The sequence below is a fragment of the Oratosquilla oratoria genome, chromosome 18, assembly GCF_046742065.1.
Source record: "Oratosquilla oratoria isolate Oo_2021 chromosome 18, ASM4674206v1, whole genome shotgun sequence".
Classification (NCBI taxonomy): domain Eukaryota; kingdom Metazoa; phylum Arthropoda; class Malacostraca; order Stomatopoda; family Squillidae; genus Oratosquilla; species Oratosquilla oratoria.
The window spans coordinates 15,689,022-15,709,466 of record NC_134794.1 but is presented as its reverse complement, the minus strand read 5'-3'; the positions used below and the strand labels follow the sequence as shown (position 1 = coordinate 15,709,466).

Below are 20,445 nucleotides of genomic sequence, written 5' to 3'. Positions count from 1 at the left end.
GGAGTGTGTGATGCTTCCATGGATACTCGTTGTTTACCCGGACAGCTGTGGAAAGAAATACGCGTCAAGAAGGAAATAAAATTGTGTTTAAGGAAGGTAAAGAGAGGGATCTTGTGTTCTGTCCGGATGATGTAAAGTTGCCGAGTGACATTTAAGAGGAGTTGAAGAGACATGTGAGAGGAGAACTTTGATAGTGAGGATTAGAGGAAAAGAAATGGTACCTGAGGAGGGCTAAGGGACTTAAGAGGGAGAAATCACATGTGCTGTCAGGATGATGTAATGTTGACGGGTGACTTTGAAAGGGAGAGGAAAGACTTATGAGAGATGATATGGTTTAACGTCACACACTCCTCCCCCCCTATCGGGAGGCTAGGACGGTGACCCCTCACACAGGTCTTTGTAGCGTGGAATTTAATTAACCATACTCTTGGTTCAACTTCGCCGGTGGCAGGATTCGAACCGCCCTCACCTCGACCTTCGCCGCAAGTATCGACGGCCTAACCCGCTCAGTGAGAGAAGCTGATAATGAAGGTGATGAAGAGTGCTTAGGAAATGTACAAGGCCATGTTTACACCCTTCAGTATCCTGTGGTATGATGTTTATTCTGGCTTTGGCCAGATGATTTTAGTCACTTGCAATGCACTACGATACAGAAGACGTTAGAATAATTTCAGTAAATCCCTTTAGTACGGAATGGTACTTAAAATTTTGTCATGGCTAACGTCACACAATGTCATTCATTGTACCTCGCTCCCGTCCCATGTTTCTTCAAGGACACCCGAACTACCCTTGTCAAGGGAGATGTCTTCGGGTGCCTCCCTCCACGCGACGCCTCAGTCAGAAGGACGATGACGAGTGTCAGGGACAAGATCTCAGCTCAGCTATTGTGAAGAAGACCTTTGGTACCATGTCCACCGCCAAGTTCGGAGAACTGAAAACATTCTCGGCTTCGTTTGACAAATGTTCCCAAAGTTAGGGCACGACCTCAGACATGGTACATGGGCGGGGGGAGTGGCTTCTTTTACTAGTGCACAGATCACTCTGTAGGCCCTACCAGACAGCATACGGCAGGATCTGCCTTCATGTCGAATAGCCCGGCATCTGATCGGAGAGTATGTCCCCATCTCTCGACCTGATCATGTCGTGGAAAACACAGACTCAAGGTCCGTCGAAGACAATCTGGACCATCCAGAGGATGGTGACAACATTCGCCTCCTGACCTCAATGCAGGAAATCCAACTCCAGGGCTGGACTTCGCTCCTCAACTGGGTTAGTGAGCTACATCGGCATCCAAGGGAAATAAAACGGCCTCCACAGTTGCAGCTGGAGCTCGCCAAAGACATTATAAGAATCGACCAAAGGGGTCTCTGGTGCTGGAATGAAGAGATTGGTCCTTTCGACAACGATCTTGAAGAGGTTGGAGGTCTGACGGAGCCAAATGGCACCACGAAGTCAATGCGTGAGAGCTCCATCTGCCCTCACGCTTGACCCCGCTGTGTATTCGAGGTCCTGCTTCCTCGACTGTCCACGTCTGAAGGCCGACAGTACCTGTCCGGTTGTCCGGAAACTACATTCCTGGGGAAGGGGACCGCTCGCGATACCTGAGAGTCTTGTGAGCTTGATTCTGTCGGCCGCAGAACCCCTATGAACTGCGTTAGCTGGTGGATTGTCAACCTCCCCCCCACCCCCTCAACCATGTCAGCTCCTTCGTGGGTGACAGCTAAGGACGGGCGGGTAATCCTAAGCTCGTGGGAACCTCGTTCTTCCCGAATTCAAACCAAGAACAACAACAACGACGACGACGACGACAAATTCCTTGTTCTGGCTCTCGCCAGGAGGTTCCATTCAGCCAATAGAATACTGAAGGACTGATGAGAAGACAGTTTATTCTGTAAACGTATCGGTTTGGTTTCGATCGTAAGGAGTACGGACACAACTTAGTCCATGATATTTCGTAACTATGCAAACATATTTTTCATTGCTGCTGCAAAGTTACATTTTTTTTTTTTACAAAATGTTACAATAATTATAAGAAATTTACTGTATATAGAAATATTTTGAAGACTTAACAGCAGAAGATATATTTGCATAATTTTAACATACAGTAGATCAGGATCGGGCATTCACAATAATACTCAAACGGCCTGTACCGAGTCCCAGATATTAGATGATATGCAAGTAGGCACGGAATATGTAGGGAGGCGTGTCTACAGTACTTTATATATATATATATATATATATATATGTACATATACATATATATATGTGTGTATATATATATATATGTATATATATATATAATTGAAATTTGCCGTAGCTTCTGCGTCTCACGAGTTTTTTTGCTGACATTCTTGACTTTTCTTTTGCCATAATTAAAAAAAAAAAAAAAAAAAAGTGAACGCAAAAGCTGCTGCAAAATTCAATTATATCTGCCCAACTATAGCAATATATATATATATATATATATATATATATATATATATATATATATATATATATATATATATATATATGCGTGTGTGATTCACCATGGTCTCTGATCACGCGTTTGACTCGCGATCGACAGCCATTAACCCGTGTGTGTGTATTAGTAGCCGACCAAATGTATTGAAAATTTTTAGCGAAACCCTTATAAAAGATAGTTATCAATATTGGCGTTCGCAATGAGGACTTTCAAATAATGTCACCTAAATGCTTAATTATTTCAGATAATGTAAAAACATCGTACAATGTCAACTTTAATAAGTTACCAGACGTACGATGTCATTCGTCCAGTCCTGGAACTCCAGCTGCCGGTTTGGCTAATACATATATATATATATATATATATATATATATATATATATATATATATATATATATATATATATATATATATATATATTGAATTTCGTGTATTTGGGAATATGTACTATATGTGTCGGACGCATGTTTATATATAATTAGGAGTCTGTAAAGTAATACTGGTTCAAGGGCATTCAAAGCTGTTGTATCCATCTGCTTCAAATGCAAATTCACCTGTTCATTTGTACAAGGTAGTGAAAGTGTACGAGTGACGGAGTGGGTGTTCCGTGGTTCGGGAGCGACATTGGGAAGAGTAGTCACGCATGACCAACTCCCCAAGGTAACTCACAAACTCCCCAGTTTGAACTCTCCAAGCAATGCTCGAAGGGTCTCTTATTCTCACTTACCGCGCTGCCCTCGACAGCCGTTTAACAACAACGCTCTGACGAATGGATGTCTACCGGACTTGATGCAACGTTTTCCTTTGTCGAATTTAAACCTGTGAGAGATCACGTCAGCACCTGGAGTGGCCTCGGGGCATTTGGCCATCGACTCCTGACGCCCTCTGTGTGTCTGCCTGTGTCCGGGGCGAGCAAGGTCGCCCACCCGCCCTCGCTCGTGAGTCACTCCAACTCATCTTGATCCGCCTCCAAAAGCACTTTGGAGGGGCAGGGCGCTCAAGAAGTGCCTCAAAGTGTGTGCTCAAGTGTGCTCGCTGTAGTGTGTGTGTGTGTGTGTGTGTGTGTGTGTGTGTGTGTGTGTGTGTAATTCCTTACTTGTATCTTACATGAAGGGGAGCTATGCTCGTGGTGTGTATGTGTGTGTTTGTGTATTTCCCTACTTGTATCTTACGGGAAGGGGAGCTATGCTCGTGGTGTGTGTGTGTGTGTGTGTGTGTGTGTTTACCTAGTTGTATTTTACGGGAAGGGGAGCTATGCTTGTGGTGTCTGTGTGCGTGTATGTGTGTGTGTGTGTGTGTGTGTTTTACCTAGTTGTATCTTACGGGAATGGGAGTTATGCTCGTGGTGTGTGTGTGTGTGATTCACCATGGTCTTGGATCACGTGTTGGACTCGTGGTCGACAGCTTTTACCCTCCCGGATGAGAGTTCAGAGCTCATATTAAACGATCAATGGGTAATGCTGTGACCTTACACGCACACACACACCCAACTCCCCGTCCACGAGAGTTGGAGTAACGACTCGCAGCCCAGCGAGTCTGAATTTATTTCAGCCCTGTGCGGGACTCGAACCCGGCCCGCCGTAGTGGCGGCCGGGAACTCTACCACTGCGCCTGAGTAGTATATGAATGTGCATGTGTTTATATTCGCTGTTTTTGTCATCATGTGTGTGTGGCTGGGATTGTGAATGTATGTTTGTAAATTGTCGTATATGTATGATATTCATCTGACTGTATCATATGTGCATATATTTGTGTGCGTGCATGCATGCGTGTATGTGTGTGTGTGTGATTTTAAACTGGTCTGTGAATTTGGTAGAGGAGTGAGTTAAGCTCATAGTACCAGTATCATTCTCTCTTTTCATTATTTCAGTTACAATGTAATGCATGTTGAATTCTAAATACTGGTTTTGTGTGTGTGGATCATGTCTTTCTCACCATAGTCGGATCACGTGCTGGGCTCATGATCGACAGCTATTTTTTTCCTGAGTAAAAGCTCAGAGTTCGTAGATCCAGGGAATGGTCTTTGGGTAGTGACACACACACACACGCGCGCGCGCGCTCTAGAGCAGGGGTTCTTAACCTTTTTTCTCCAATTCCCCACTTTTTAGTAAGCCAACTCTCCATTTCCCACCACAGCATCGGTCTTTGACAAATTCGATTTTAACCCATGCAGTGTTTAGTTACTAAACACTGCATGGGTTAACATCGAATTTGTATATTTACAATTGCACGAAATGTGACAAGAAGAAGACACCAGAAACAAACAAAAAGAAACAAAAACACACCAATTAAAAAAAAAAAAAAGACTGGTTCTTCTGTCCGACTGGTCATTCCCCACTTGGCAACTCCGCCATTCCCCACAGGTTAAGAACCACTGCTCTAGAGGGACATTAACGGCTTGCATTGGTAGTGAAGCTTACAAGTCCTAAGCGAGGTTCGATCGTGGAATTCCCACGTGAGAGGTGAAGGCACTATCCACTACACCAGGATATATATATGTATATATATAATATATATATATATATATATATATATATATATATATATGTGTGTGTGTGTGTGTGTGTGTGTGTGTGTGTGTGTGTGTGTGTGTGTGTGTGTGTGTGTGTGTGAGTGTGTGTGTGTACAACGCGTCACATTATTGACCGAGTTATGCTTAATCGAGATTGACTGCCATCTTCGTCACGAAGGGTGAGTGTGTCGTGGAAATGAATAGAAGAGCCTGGAGTCGACGTCACTGTGAGTAAAGAAAATGTTGCACGCGGCACGGAAGTGGCTGTGGTGCCATGGAAGGTCATCAGGAATTCCCACTTAGTCCGAGGAAGTCAGGCGACCATGTGGTGACAAGCTTAGGTAGCGTTGGGGGTTAGTAGTGTGTCGTACTTGATATATTTTCTTTTCCTGGTACCCTTTGGTCCTTGTTTTGTGTATTGTCCGTCTCTCACCTGAAAAAATTCTCTGGTGTTAAGAAAGTAATAATAATAATAATAATTATCTTTAACGCTCGACATCTTGTGAAGGAGCTTGCTGATCACTCCCTTTGTTGATCAATATTCATTCATTGGAAATTCCGGGGTGTTCGTTCATCCATAACTTTTGTGCAACCCTGTATGTTTATTGCCTTGTGTGATTGCGAATAACGCAGCTGTTCAATTTCTATCACTCACTGTTGATTACCCTCGCCCCTGCTGTGATTGCACCGACAAGCACGAAAATTGCACGTCATGATTCGAACGGGGAAGACGGGTGGATTCCACCATCAAACTGAAAAGATAAAAACATCAAGAGAATAGTCTTTATATAGAGGAATACGTAAATAATTAAACAAATAAATAAGTAAATTCATGAATAAATGAATGGTATAGAAATAATGAATCAGTTAATCAATAAACTCAATTTTTCTTTTCGTCTTAATTTGAATTTGTACGCAACGATGCTAGCGACTTTGTAATGGCAGTCAGATTGGCGCTGATGTATGCCATTCGTGTCTTTTTTGGCCTAAATAATTCGCAATAAAGTCCTGTAATTTGTATACCCTGGCATGAGTTTTCTTTGAAACTTAATTATCATACATATTTTACAGTAGGATTGTAGATATATTTTCCTTGAACAGACTTAATATTCTTGCAGAAATCCTTACAACGATGTGACGAGCAAATGCCGTCCTTAATTCTTTTAAACATAACGCCACTCATTAATTTTGTGTTGTGCTCCTTTACAAAGTCTTAAATACTGTTTTTAAGAATACGACTGTTCGGTGATGCAATGTAATTTATTTGTTTTGCTCAGGCTCAGAATTAATTGAGGGGCTGATTCGGACCTGAATGCGATCTTAGACGATTTAGACTTGCTAGGCCAGTCAGTCTTAAACAACAGCCTTCATAGGAAGCAGGAAACAGCACTTGCTAGTATGGTTCAACATCTCAAATAAGCTTGTTTTTGGTTTAAAACGAAAACGGTTACAAATATTATAGCACGAGTGACAATAACGGAAAATACCATGTTGAACTACACGCACACACACACACACACACACGTTTTTGTGTCTTTAATTCATCATTGTCTTGGGTTACGTGATGGACTCGTGATCAACAGTTATTACCCTCCAGGATAAGAGTTCATATTTGGCCTTACACACACCCAACTCCCTATCGGGTGTTGGAGTAACTGCTTGCAGTACAATGATCCTGAAATTATTGCGGCACTGAGCTAGATTTGAACCCAGACCACTGGAGCAGTGGTTGCGATTGTTACCATCAGGCCGTCGAAGAGGGAGAGTAAATGTGTACGCGCATGACTAGGTTTTAAGGGGAGGAGCGAATTGGAAATGATGTAGTATTAGTAACAATAACAGTTCTGTAGTAACGCCTACTTTACCAGTAAGTTGAAGACCACAATTGTAAACAGAAAAATAAAATAAACAAACCAATAAGTGATAATAAATATATTTAAGTGTTTAGTAAAACTATAATTGTTATAGAGGCCGGAAATTTGGTATCGAGAATTGTTGTGGTAGAAAATCAATGGTAAACACAAATGTTTCAACGTTTCGAGTGTTTTGTGCAAAACAGAAGTTAACTTGAAAACTTTATACAAAAAGAAGCTGTTACCTACTGAAAATGAACATCATACTTTTGCCTGAACCTTTTGTAACAAATGTTTCAACGCAACGCTTCGGGTGTTTTGTTCAAAACAGAAGTTAACTTGAAAACTTTATACAAAAAGAAGATGTTACCTACTGAAAATGAACATCATACTTTTGCCTGAACCTTTTGTAATGAATCTGGTGTGATATGATTAGTTGTTATTAAGATATGTATTTCTAGGAACCGTTGGAATGTAACGCTCGCCTTCGCGGCTTTTCTGTGAAATGTTTGAATGTCAATAGTGAATCGTACGCGCGCCGACGACTTCAAGTACCCACCTCGGCGTCGCCTCAGCGGATAAAATGAAGTGGAGAAATTCACAGAACTTCGATCAGAACAACGAAGAGGTGAGTACTTAATTAAGTGTTGTTAAGCCAGTCTGCAGTCGTAGGTGCTTCACAAAGCGACTACGTGCATGGCTCGGAGTAGGTTTGTCGACCGCACTTATAAAATCTTTCCCTCATTTCTAGCGAACGATTTCTGCTAATTGAAATTAGAATTTTAAATAACTTTGTTTTCTCTGCTTATGCACATTACGGTTTCTAATTGATCCAGTGAGCTTGATAAATCAAACTAGAAAACCAAGTAAAATTCTACTTTGGAATGGTTGAAAGCGTTCGCCAAGGCTAGCAAAATGTTTGACTTGTTACAAGCTAGTTTTAAGAAATTATTACTAGCTACATTTATCTATAGACAGGGTTAGGATCAAGGAATGATTGGTAAGTATACAAGGATGATGAAAACAGGTAGACTTGGCAATGCACATGTGGATAGGTGACATTGTCAAACGACTTGGCTATGCAAGATGCATCTGGCGTTGACAACAAAAAACGTAATGCCACGTTGCAAAAGGTGCATTGCAACTTGCAACTGTGCACGTTAGGCAGGGGTGCAGTGTTGCCGGGGCTCGCCGGAGCGCCCCTCCGGCATCTCTGCTAGAAGTTTTAGTACCATCCCGAACGGCTCCGGTACCTATACAATTGACACTGCACGTTTAATTATAGAGAGTATGTATCTAGCTATTTGAACGCCGTAAGTAAAGTGAACAAATATATATACTACGGATAGCAAATGGAAGAGATGACAAAGTATCAGAATAAGTCTGAAACTATCAGTATAATAAATTTTCCGGGTGGTTACGAATTTGTGACGTCACTCGTTCTTTACGGTCTGTTAATTGTTTGTTTTGTTTGTCTACTTGGTGTTTGTTTACCTCTGCTAATTATTTTCTTCTGCATTCGACCTAGCAAATCGTTGTAGTGTCTGGGACAGCGTGTGTCTAAATACAACCAAATGTTGACATCAAATAGATTGTTATTTTTTGGTGACTCAAGTTGGTGGTTAAAGGAATTTTGAAATAATTAAGACTATAAGTATATAATGTATTTTTTAATTTGGTTAAATAAACACCTAAGTATTATTTTGTGACGATTAATTGTCTACTTGTATGTTTTTCATTTATTTTTCTTCGACGTCTGACATCGTTGCGAACCGAAATAACTCAAGTCGGAATCCTTTATCAAATGCACTGGGAAGCCATTGTCATAATGCTCAACCCCCCCCTGAGTACGTCCAATCTCTCTGAATTGATGTAAATGTTTCTAATTGAGTCGACCAGGCTGCGCTACAGATTGTATAAAAGACTATTCGCTGGGAGTGCTGTGTCGTTTCAAAACCGCTACTGGCGTTCGAAAACGCACGAAAGTGGGTTTGGACTTCTACAAACACGACAAACGGTTATTACCAAACGAACACAAACGATCTACAGTATTGATACATGTTACCCTTAATATATTTATTTCTTCATCCTATTTTTCTATGTATATATTTACTGACAATGTGTTTGGATATTTATAATGCGTATACATCGAGATTCCAGCGATCATATATACAAGTGTTGTCAGCAAGACCATTAACCACGGTGAAAATAACCTGGGCACCAGTGTTCTAGACAAGTTGATAACATGATCGTTGTCAGATTATAAACCTGTTGTCAGCACAGCCGTGTGTTTGATGTCAGCTGCGAACCATCCCAAATATGTGGCGTTTAATAGTCTTTAACGAAGTGACTATTTTCAGCGCATGGCGACAAGCGCGAAGTGCTATTTTCACCGTTCGGTATGTTTTCGGCTGAAAAGGGCCAACCGTTATTCCGTCGATTAATTTAGGCTAGATAGGCTATTGTCACCGTGCCGTGAAAATAACTGATCGATCTAAAAATCACTGTACTGTGGAAATAGTATTTCATAACTGAAAGTTAACTTGTTTAGAATTTACTCAACCCAGCTGAATAATCACATGGTACTGTACAGACACGTTTATATATTAATAAGCACATCACTGGTCTAGAGGCTGAAAGAGAGATTGTGGAAGAGGTAGCGTATGCCAAATGCGGCCAAGGTTCATCAGTCTTCGGGGCTAGAGGGGCATATGTCTTGTGTTCCTAAACACTATATGCCCTTAAGCGCTTGCAGGGCCGTCCCTCACTTGAATAGAATCACTTGGCGGAAACCAGACGAAACGTTAGGGTAGAATATGATTATCACAGGGTTTAAAATCTTGGTACACTTATGTGTTATGCCTAATCGAGTGTTTATGATATCTATTATATACATGAGAAATCACAACCAATCTACATCTTGTTCAGGATGGTGATCGTCTATGGGCTAGATAATAAAATCATAATATGTTTTTCATAATAAGATCTTTGAAGAATGGCAACTTGTGCGGGAGGGAGTGTGGGTGGTGGGGGGTGCGTGTCGCCTAACAGAAATGGAGGGAACGTGGGGGCGTGGGGTTGGTGGGAGATTGAGGGGGTGAGAGGTGAGACTGTCTGTTTGAGCTGACGACAGATTAGGGTCGCCGTTCCCTTGATCAGCATATTGTGCTTCAGCCCCACATCAGTAGAATGCGTGAGGGGGAGGTGGATAACTCGTTTGGCGAGACAAAAGATGGAGGTCATTATTCCTGTGATCATGCATTAACTCCGCGCCAATGGCCGCGGCCCGCCAGTTGGCTCGAGTGCGTTCGAGTCGGTCTGAAATCACGTTTGCTCGGTCACACGTACCGCCTCGCCACGAGTACCGAAAAAACATGACATCTGCCCTTTTCGCGACACAAGCTAACCCCCCTTTCATTTTAACTCTTGCAACAGGTGACATAGTTTGTGGATAGTAATATAATGTAACCGTATGAGAGGGAGGGGGAGCGGATCATGACGTGGTAGTGCTGGGGTCTCGGCCGATTAAAACGCCTTTCACCAGAGTCTGTTACCTCCCCCGCCTCCCTTACCCCAACCAAGCTGATTAAAATAGCGTCGGTAAGAAAAAAAACCGTAAAATATATTCATTTTGGTATTAGGTTTACTTTTGTCGTAACCGCTCTGTATGTATTTTGCTCTGAAAGGCAACGTATTTATGTTACGCTGTTGATGATGTCGATCTATTGAAGGTTGTGGGGGGATGGGGGGAAGCGTGCAACCCCTTACCATTGTAATGAAGGCAACTACATCTTCTGTAGGCTACAACATTGTTTTTAATGAGGATAGCTTTCTACTCGTTGACGCTATTTACATATTTTGTTATGTCTAGCCTTACTCTGAAGGCGGCGGGCGGCTTGTGGGTCGTATTGAGGTCTCGGGGGTGTGTGCGTTTAACAGACATTAGTGGTGGTACTTTAATGATTTGGTTTATTCTGGCGCTAATGGAGACAAATTATTTAAACCTTTACTGTTGTGGTTTTTAACGAAAAGATAAAATCAAAGTTAACGAGGCCAAGGTAATAACTATTGAATCATTACTATCACAAGTACAGTACCACCCACATCCCATTGACATACTTTGAAGACTTCCTTATGGCGGAGATGAGCAGACTTCTCGTTTCACAAAACTTTATGAACCACGGCGAGGAAATTTACATATTTTATTCTGGCTAAGGATAGGCGGTGTTACATTACTTAGAGGTTGGGTCTCGATCGTTGGGGACCCCCTGCAGGCCTGGGTCCATGCCCCCCTCCCTCCCCCCCACCGCCGATTTGGTCGGACAAGGAAAAGGACCACCAGAAGACGCGGACCGTTAGGATAACGTTGGCAGTGGCGGTGGTGGATTTGGGGGGTAAATATCAGAGGGAAACGTTAAACTCGTTCTGGTCCGCAAGTAGCGGTACTCCTGTTTAGTTCTTCCAGTAAACATGCCGGAGTTACTGCGGTGTGTGTACTGTCTCGCTCTCTCGCTTTTTCTTTCGCAGTCTCTCTCTCTCTCTCTCTCTCTCTCTCTCTCTCTCTCTCTCTCTCTCTCTCTCTCTCTCTCTCTCTCTCTCTCAACATATGAAAATAACGAGTGCCGAAGCGATCTTAGAAACTTGTGGAAACCAGTACACAAGACATCGGACACACACACACACACACACACACACACACTATTTTGAATCTGGGTGTGGTAATTGGAGAGTAAGAAACAGGACTCAGTTAGCGCTGCGCCTTTCCTGTATATTAAAATTAGAAACACACACACACACACACACACACACACACACACACACACACACACACACACACACACACACACACATATATATATATATATGAGTGTGTGTGTGTGTGTACATTTGTGTGTGTTTGGGTCTGGAACCTGTCTTGTTTGTTCGTTTGTCCGTTTAGGCTCAGGTGCCCCCTAGGCTTTTACCTTCTGGTCGTGGCTTACTGGATTGAGGTCAAACTTGTAGAATTGTGTTTATGTGAAGGTATGCTAGCGATCGAGTGAAGGGGCAAGAAGGGGGAAGAAGAGGAAGAGGAGGAGGAGGAGGCTTGGAGAAGGAGGAGGAGGAGGGCATGGAGAAGGAGGAGGAGGAGGGTATGGAGGTTACTGGGGAAAAGGTTCTCACGGGAAAGAGGACTGAACGTCTTTATGTGTCGACACCAAAAAAGAAATGCGTACGATAATTTATTCAAGAAGGTTATCAACATGTTTTACCTCCACTAGTCCCATACTTATGAACCGCTGTTTTTAACTTCCCGGAAACGACTGTATCCTCACGCTTCCACTAATTTACCACGATTTTTCGGCCACTAATTTATTAAATGAGGTTGAGGGAAAGGTAGGCTAGTCGTGTCTGAAAGGAGTGGAATGTTTTCTGGACGTGTCAGGTGTTGGGAATGTGAGCAGGAGACTGGGGGGGGGGTCACCTGTGGAGTTCGTGGGCAGGGGGGGTTAGGAGGTTGGGGGGGAGGCACGGAAACGATTGAGTGAACAAGGAGAAGGTCCGTGGTGTGTGGTAAAGGTGAAGGGTCGTCTGTTGTGAAAGAGAGAGGGAGGGAGATAGATAGAGGGGGTGAAATGAAATGTATCCTTCTAATGAAGAAAGAGAGAGAGAGAGAGCGATAGGTAGATTGAGAGATGTAAGCGTATATCCTTCCGGTAACTAGTGGTAGGCATGATAGTTTCAAGTCCAATGGGCCAATATTTATTCAAACTTAATGAAAAAGACGGATGTACTTTGAATTCCACAAACATTGGAGTCACGCGTGAAATTCATGAAGCAATTCTAAATGCTTCGGTCAGAGGAGGAAACAAGTTGGATGGTTGAAAGTTTGGTTATATAATCAAACTTAATGGGAAAAATGAAAACTTTGAACAGCACCACAAGCATTCGATTCCTGTGCGAAAATGGACGAATTAATTCTAAACGTTCCGATCACGTGGGAATGCAAGTTGGGAGATTTTGAAAGTGAAGGGTTATTGAATCAAAGGTAAACCTTTGATAATACCGGAAGGTTTCGAGTCCCGCGTGGAATTGATCGAAGTAATACGGAATGATTCGATCAAGGGAGGAAATGAGATTGTTAAATATTTACAAGGAGTGAGGCAACAAGATGGCTTACAAGGTCAGGAGAGGCGATGTTGCTCCACCACCGACTACCTACCCAGACGATGTTTACACAATCTTTATCAATAATTATAGTCACATTAATTTTGTGCATTGTGGATTATTGTGCAATATTATTAATCGAGTAAGGGCAGGTTTAAACTATCTGGGTCTTTGCTAGGTTAAATCTAACTCTTCTATAATTCATGCTAGTTGTTACTCTAACATTTCTAAGACCTTGTGTCCTTCTAACAGTGGTAGATGCTTAGTAACACCTTTAATACCGATGGGTGCGCCACGAAATTAAATAAAATCGTCTGTGGGCAGTAATTGGAAAAGGGAAAAGTATCAAATGGTATGGAAGGGATTGAGGGAGATGGGTACCACGGTGGACGAATAAAATCGCCTGGCGGCAGCGAGTGAAAGAAGGACCAACAGGTAAGCAAGGGGGTTCACAATTACTGAATTAAATCTCGTGGTTTTAGGTTGAAGAAAATTACCAGTTTCCATTAGACGGGTAAAGGGGTATTTTTTTTAAAATATAATTTATAGTATTTTAGTTCTCTGTAGATGAGATTTTTTTCTAGAGCTGAATGCTGTTGTCTAGCAAAACCTAGAAAAATAATTAACGGACCTATTTGGCTGGAAGTAGAAAGTTCATTGCTACAAATATTTTGTTTTGTTTAAAGTTAATAATTTGAAATGTATTTATTCATTAAGGGGTATATGGTGGTTAACTCTGTATGGACAAATGTATTTCGTCTCCTTTACCAGCGCTTCTATCCTTTGACCATATATATATATATATATATATATATATATATATATATATATATATATATATATATATATATATATATATGTGTGTGTGTGTGTGTGTGTATATATATATTTTTTTTTCAACCACAAATCACTTTTAATTCCATGCCATCGCAGTCGAGACTGAAGAATCGCTCGATGGAGGCATCCGTTGGAAATTGAAACGTGGACGAGCCGAGGATTCGAACCCAGCTAACCCGTAACAAAGTTACAGTGACTTAAACCAATACGATATCAAGAGAGATATAAGTTGAGTACGACTTTCTTATATTTGTATGCTCGAATTACATACGCCTACACGAGCATACAAATATAAGAAAGTCGTACTAAACTTATATCTCTCTTGATAGCGTATTGGTTTAAGTCACTGTAACTTTGTTACGGGTTAGCTGGGTTCGAATCCTCGGCTCGTCCACGTTTCAATTTCCAACGGATGCCTCCATCGAACGATTCTTCAGTCTCGACTGCGATGGCATGGAATTAAAAGTGATTTGTGGTTGGAAACAAAAAAATTAATTGATCACTGGGGACCATTCATTGTATGTGTATGTATATATATATATATGTGAGTGGTAGGGTGGTGAGATAAACACCGAGAATCGTTGAAGTTTTAATTACTGACGTTTCGCTCTTAACAGAGCTTCTTCAGAGATTCAACGAATCTTGGTGTTTATTTCACTACCCTACCACTCATTTTGTCGTCCATTTTGCAATATATATATATATATATATATATATATATATATATATATATATATATATATATATATATATATAAACTTAAAATATCCATTATCTCTAATACTCGACTGTCAATTCCAGTATCTAGAGTAGAGAAAATGGGAAGTCAGCATGAGTGGACAGAAATAGACGAAATGGGAAAAATGGGTGATAACGTGAATAGACGAATTGAAAATAGACGATGTGGGAAGTATACCAAATGGGAGTAGACGAAATGGAAGTACTGTAGACAAATTGAGAATAGACGATGAGAGTAGACGAAATAGAAATTTCAAAGAAATAGTAATGCAGATATTTAAGGAAGATAATAGAAAAGGAGTAGGGACTGATTGCAAAAATTAAATTGATATTTTTCGTCTTTTGAGTGTGAGATTATTGCCCAGTAAGAAGATGATGCTGTGTGACGCTGGTCCGTAGAGGCACCAGTTAAGGCGTTGATAATAACCCATGCGGATGTGATTTTGTAATTTTTTTTTCTTTTTAGAATTGGATATCAATATTAAATGCTTTGTAAACATTTAATAATAAGTTAATTTCATGGAAATATTTATTTTGTTTTGCTTGGTTGTTGTGTTTAGAGCCATTTAATTTAACTTAATTTATTTACCTCCTATGGTTCCTTTCACACGTACCGACTTTTCGCCGTGCGCCGTCCACGACACGACGTCGTGTTCTCCAAAAAACATTGGTGTCCATGGGCGCTTTCACACGCGGTCGTGGTCGTGACGTAGGAAGACGTCCATAGACACTCATAGTTATTTGAGAACACGACGGCGTGTCGTGAACGAAGCACGGCGAAAAGTCGATACGTGTGAAACGAGCCTAAGCGGGCGACTGTAACGTACATGCCATATTTGAACAGTTTAGTTTTAAAGGCTAATTATTTTTTAGTGTTATATTGTTTGTAATTATATATATATCGTGTATATACTGATGTATGTATTATGGGTGTACATCTTCACTATATTTTCCATGTATGTTTGTATTCATTTTATTTATTTTTTGAACTGTTTTATTTATTTTGTTCGTCTAGTCTATCTCCGGTCACCTGGGAAATTTTTAACTCTCGAAGGCCACGAGGAAGGGCAACTGAGTTTAACCAAATGACAGTTTTTGTTGTTTCGTACGATACTCGCCCTCGGCCGACGACAACAACGATGACGACGACGACGACAATGCTTGCGGGAATATGGCGGACGTAAAGCGTTGGAATTCTTGTTCTGTCTGAAGGTCTCGGCGAAATCCTCTTTATTTGATGAGAACAAACATTTGAAGGCTCGAAAGGTCGAGTACAGTCAACAGGAAAAGTCCAGTCATTGCTCCTGAAAAAAAACATATATATACTTCTAGTCTGGAACTTGTACCCTGTCGCTTTATGGGAGTCCTTTGAAATATTTCTCGCAAGTTTTTTACTTTACTTTATCACTAGTAATATGCTTAAGGGGCTGTTAATATAATGGCTGGGGTTTTTGTGCTCTGCACGTGTAGGTTGAAAGGTCATCTCTGATCAAAATTCGAGTTTTTCCCGTAATTGATTAATTAATTAATTGAAGGGACTCAGCGAAGGCAATGAATTGCTTAATCTCTCTCTCCCTCCCTCCCCCCCCCTCTCTCTCTCTCTCTCTCTCTCTCTCTATATATATATATATATATATATGTATATATATATGTATATATATATGTATATATATATATGTATATATATATATATTTTTTTTTTTTTTTTTTTTTTGCTCAGCATTTGTTAAAAAAGAGAGAATGAGAATGAGAATTTAGGTACTCGTATAGAATTCACGAGGAACTGGTTTCGGATGACGTGATGTTTATTTTAAGCGTTTTTACTCTGCAACGAATTTTCACCTTATCGCTGGGCAGCAGGATGTTGCAGGACAGTCACTCGATAGAATACGTTCGAGGTTGCGCGTCAGTTCATCATTCGAATCTCTATAACCTTCTGCATGTCACTTGTCTATGTGGGCGTCACTCGTGACATTCTCCTTATCACAGTGATTTCTGTCGTGTCTGTGTGTATGTCATCTGTCATGAGGCTACATACGGAGTCGCTATCCAGATAGGGTGATGTTTCATATGAATGTACTCACTGTTGACCTTCAAGAGTGTGACTGTAGATGGCAGGATGTAGAGACAACAACAGGATTTTAGCATTGAGTCATATGTCCAGTAGAACCTTGGTTTTGTTGTTTTGGTTAAAGGTTATTCGAATTCTCGAGATTTCCGTTGCTGTCGTTGACGTCACTGTCCACAGTAGACAAAGGGGCTGAGAGGCATCGGGCTGTGTGACGTCATGTCGGTGAAGTTTACATTTCGTTTGAGTTGATGCGTATGTTTCCAAAAATATCCTCCTCTTTCATCTTGTTTAACCCAACCGTGGATCAATGTATACAACATTTTAGCAATCTTTATAGAAATATATATTTATAAAGAACGAATGCGTTTGTTATTGTGTGGTAGCAAATCATTATATGAATTTTATGCCTAGGCTTTGTCTCTCAACGAAAATCATCATGTGATGGCATCCAGACTGAATATAAAAGACAACGTCATTCTTGAACCGGTTGAGAAAGTGTGTAGAATAAGAATGAGTAGTAAGATGTTCAGATGGGAATGCCAACAAAAATGCTTAAACAAATACTTTGATGATACATTCACATGCGCGGCCTCTCGAACGCACCCAAAAATTCCACAGGATTGTATACATGCAGCTTTACCAAGCCGGATTAAGAAACTGTAATAAAGGACAGAGGCTGTATCGTTTCCATTAGGGATAGATAGGTCCTGCAGTGGACCAGGAGGATTGAATTTGCACATAAACGCTCGCTCGCGCGCTAACACGTACACACACACACACACACACACACACACACGTGATGCAGTACCATGGTGAAACTATGGTGAATCACACACACACACACACACACACACCTCGTGGCGCAGTGGTTATAGTTCCCGGCTGCCACTACGGCGGTCCGGGTTTGAATCCCGCCCAGGGCTGAAATAATTTTAGTATCGCTGCGCTGCGGGTTGTTACTCCAACTATCATGGGCGGGGAGTTGGGTGTGTATGTGCGTGTAAGGTCACAACATTACCCATATATCGGTCATATATCAGCTGTGAGCTCTCCCCCGGGAAGGAATTAGCTGTCGATCGCGAGTCCAGCACGTGATCCAAGATCATGGTGAATCACACACACGCACGCGCGCACACACACACACACACACACACACACACACACACACACACACACACACACACACATATATATATATATATATATATATATATACACAATTCTTTTTTTTTTCTCTCCATGGTACATATTAAACCTTCGATCTGTTTCCTACAACATTCAGTGACCTTGTGAAGGTCCGTTGTAGACCACACACGGAAGACGACGAGGACGTAAGCTACATCTCTGCTACATTTTCGGAGACCTCGGCGCTTTCCCCTGTAGATCCATAAAAATAATAATTGCCTAGCGTTGCTGGTCAAAGCCGCGCCCAAATATGCTGAGTCGTCGTCCGTTTTCTTCAAATTCCCGCCAAAAAAGAAAGACGACATTCCTTCGGCAGAATTCTTGGAGCAAATAAATCGCTGGATGAGATAGATGAACGTGTAGATAGATAAACGAATAAGTAAAAAATTAAATGGATAAATGGCGTGAGGGGGTATTGATGTTGGGGAAAATGAAAGGTAAATGTTAAAACTGGAAATGCTTGTCATTCTAGTGCGCCACGTACTATACAGAGGATAATTGCGGTGACATTTCTCATATACAGACCTCTGACAACTCAGCCGTTTTCGAGGGTCATTCTGTCGTAATTATAATCCTGTCAAAATTTCTAATTGTGCTGGTGACTCGGGTATTGTTGCCCAACTTTCAAAAGTATCTTGTTTCCGTGGAAACTCAAATCGTACGACGTAGTATATTGAGCAAGAAAAATGGACAGTTTGAAGTCCATCTCAAGTTCTCAACTGAACCCATCCCTACCGTAGGATAGTCATCTATTTGTTCATTCGCGTGGAACTCCTCGGTTATGGAGTAAGAAATGAGCTCATTATTTAACGAATAACAATGAACTGAATAAGATAGTCTGGCAAGATCCCCCAGAAAGTGTGTGCTATTACTTCTGCCAGTAGACACGGGTCCAGTGACAGTACAAAGAAGACCCACAGTATAAGAAATAAGGTCAGTATTGAAATGTGATGAGGAGGCCAAACCACATTTCAAACTAAGTAAGACATTAATACAATGTGATGGCTGAGGTTAGAACCTTACTACGAACTCTGTAGTCTTTACCAGATGGATTTGTGTGTGAAAAATTACTCCTGTCATATCTGCCGTCTTCATGTATTTTTTTCTTTTTCTTTTTTTAGCAGTAGCTCTCCATAAATCGAAAACTAGTGTTAGTTAGTGGATGCTTGACGATTTTATTCAGTGTTCCAGTGGCCCCGGGGCGAAGAAGGAACAGCATCGCATAACTACAGAACATATGCGGGTTTGAGGAACCCCTGCGCTCACCCACCGAGATGAGTTCGAAACGGGTCAGTGGCTGATTGCGATCAGTCGTTTCCTTTTTTTCTCTCCCTCTTTTTCATGTTTTCTTATTACGACTGGAGCGTTTCAACCGTTCAGGCGAATGGTGCAGCTGTGACGTCATTACCTTGCATGTGTTGCTTGTAAGACCTCTTACCACTATGGGTTCAAGTCAGTCACTGGGAAATTATATTGAGACATTGCATGGACCAATCGCCTTCTATCAGACAGGAAAGCCACCTATCAAAGGACGCGAGACAACCACTTTAACTACCTGACCACTATACTGCAAAGCTACAATCTACAGAATTGAACAAAAAACCCACTCCGGCACCATTATACTCAAAGATCCCAGCATCGGTCTCACAAAACACATCCCGACCATAATACATTCACACATGTACCACAAAACCAATGAAAACGCATCCCCCGCTAAAATATACACACATAAATGTCACTCAACCAATCCAAAGGAAAAAACTATTGAGAAACTAATGTCCCATTTCCCTGCTGCGTTCAGGTCACCATCCAGCAAGAAAACTACCAAAAACAAATTTGGTCTGACTCTTAATATCAAATTCTTCATGTACTTTAGCCACACTGAAGAAAGGGTGGGAAGGGGAGGGGCTTATGATTCTCTATTGCTCCTGATTAGCCTGCCTCCTAATATCAAATTCTTTATGTGCTCTCGCCATACTGGAGAGACGGAATATGATTCCCTAGTACCCCCCCCCTAAACTCACACAACACTGGCAGCAATACAACGCTTCTTTTCGTAAAGATCTTTGAAATATAATCTGAGGATCGTTGTCGTCTATCTTAGGACTTCGGGTTAATTTCAAGAGAAATTTCAAGTTACGGGGTATCATTTGCAACAGACTCAATCTAGATCTACAAAAACTTAGAAACTGCTCTAGTGGGGATATCAAATTCTGAAACTTACAATATTCAGAACGGAAACTTCTTACGAAAATGTAACAGGAAACTACAAAGTTCTTGTTGCATATAGGAACTTTTAGATTTTTGCATTTTCTATCCGGAATATCTCGGGTTTCTAAACTTCAGCTATTCCTAATAAAAATAACTATCTGAATAGTCTGAGGAGATAGAAGAGTGAGTGGAAGACGAGAACTAGGCGGAAGCTGGCGGAGACGCGATGGAATGAAGGTTGTGGTTTGCATCGTCAAGATCGTCAGGTAGAAGAAGGATGACAGAAGTGGTGGTAGTGATGGTGGTGAATCTCTTCATGACAGTACCTCACTTTATATATTTCATTATAGCAGACACGTGTGTATTTAGTTATCTTGACGAAAGTCTTCCCTCAGTCTTGTGTGAGTCATTATGGATGAAAGGAAAA

At 41.3% G+C, this 20,445-nt stretch overlaps 1 protein-coding gene across 5 annotated transcripts in view; it reads left to right on the top strand.

The window, feature by feature from the left end:
- LOC143035077 (sodium-dependent nutrient amino acid transporter 1-like) overlaps positions 1-20,445 on the top strand; it is a 125,509-nt gene that overhangs the window by 6,804 nt on the left and 98,260 nt on the right. For 4 of the 5 annotated variants that reach the window (XM_076201586.1, XM_076201585.1, XM_076201583.1 and 1 more), the window contains exon 2: positions 7,291-7,457. The exons of the other annotated variant lie outside the window; for it this stretch is intronic. In XM_076201586.1, coding sequence (XP_076057701.1) covers positions 7,413-7,457 — 45 coding nt within the window. In that variant the 5' untranslated portion in view covers positions 7,291-7,412. The remainder of the gene's footprint in view (positions 1-7,290; positions 7,458-20,445) is intronic. 5 annotated transcript variants of the gene reach the window in all.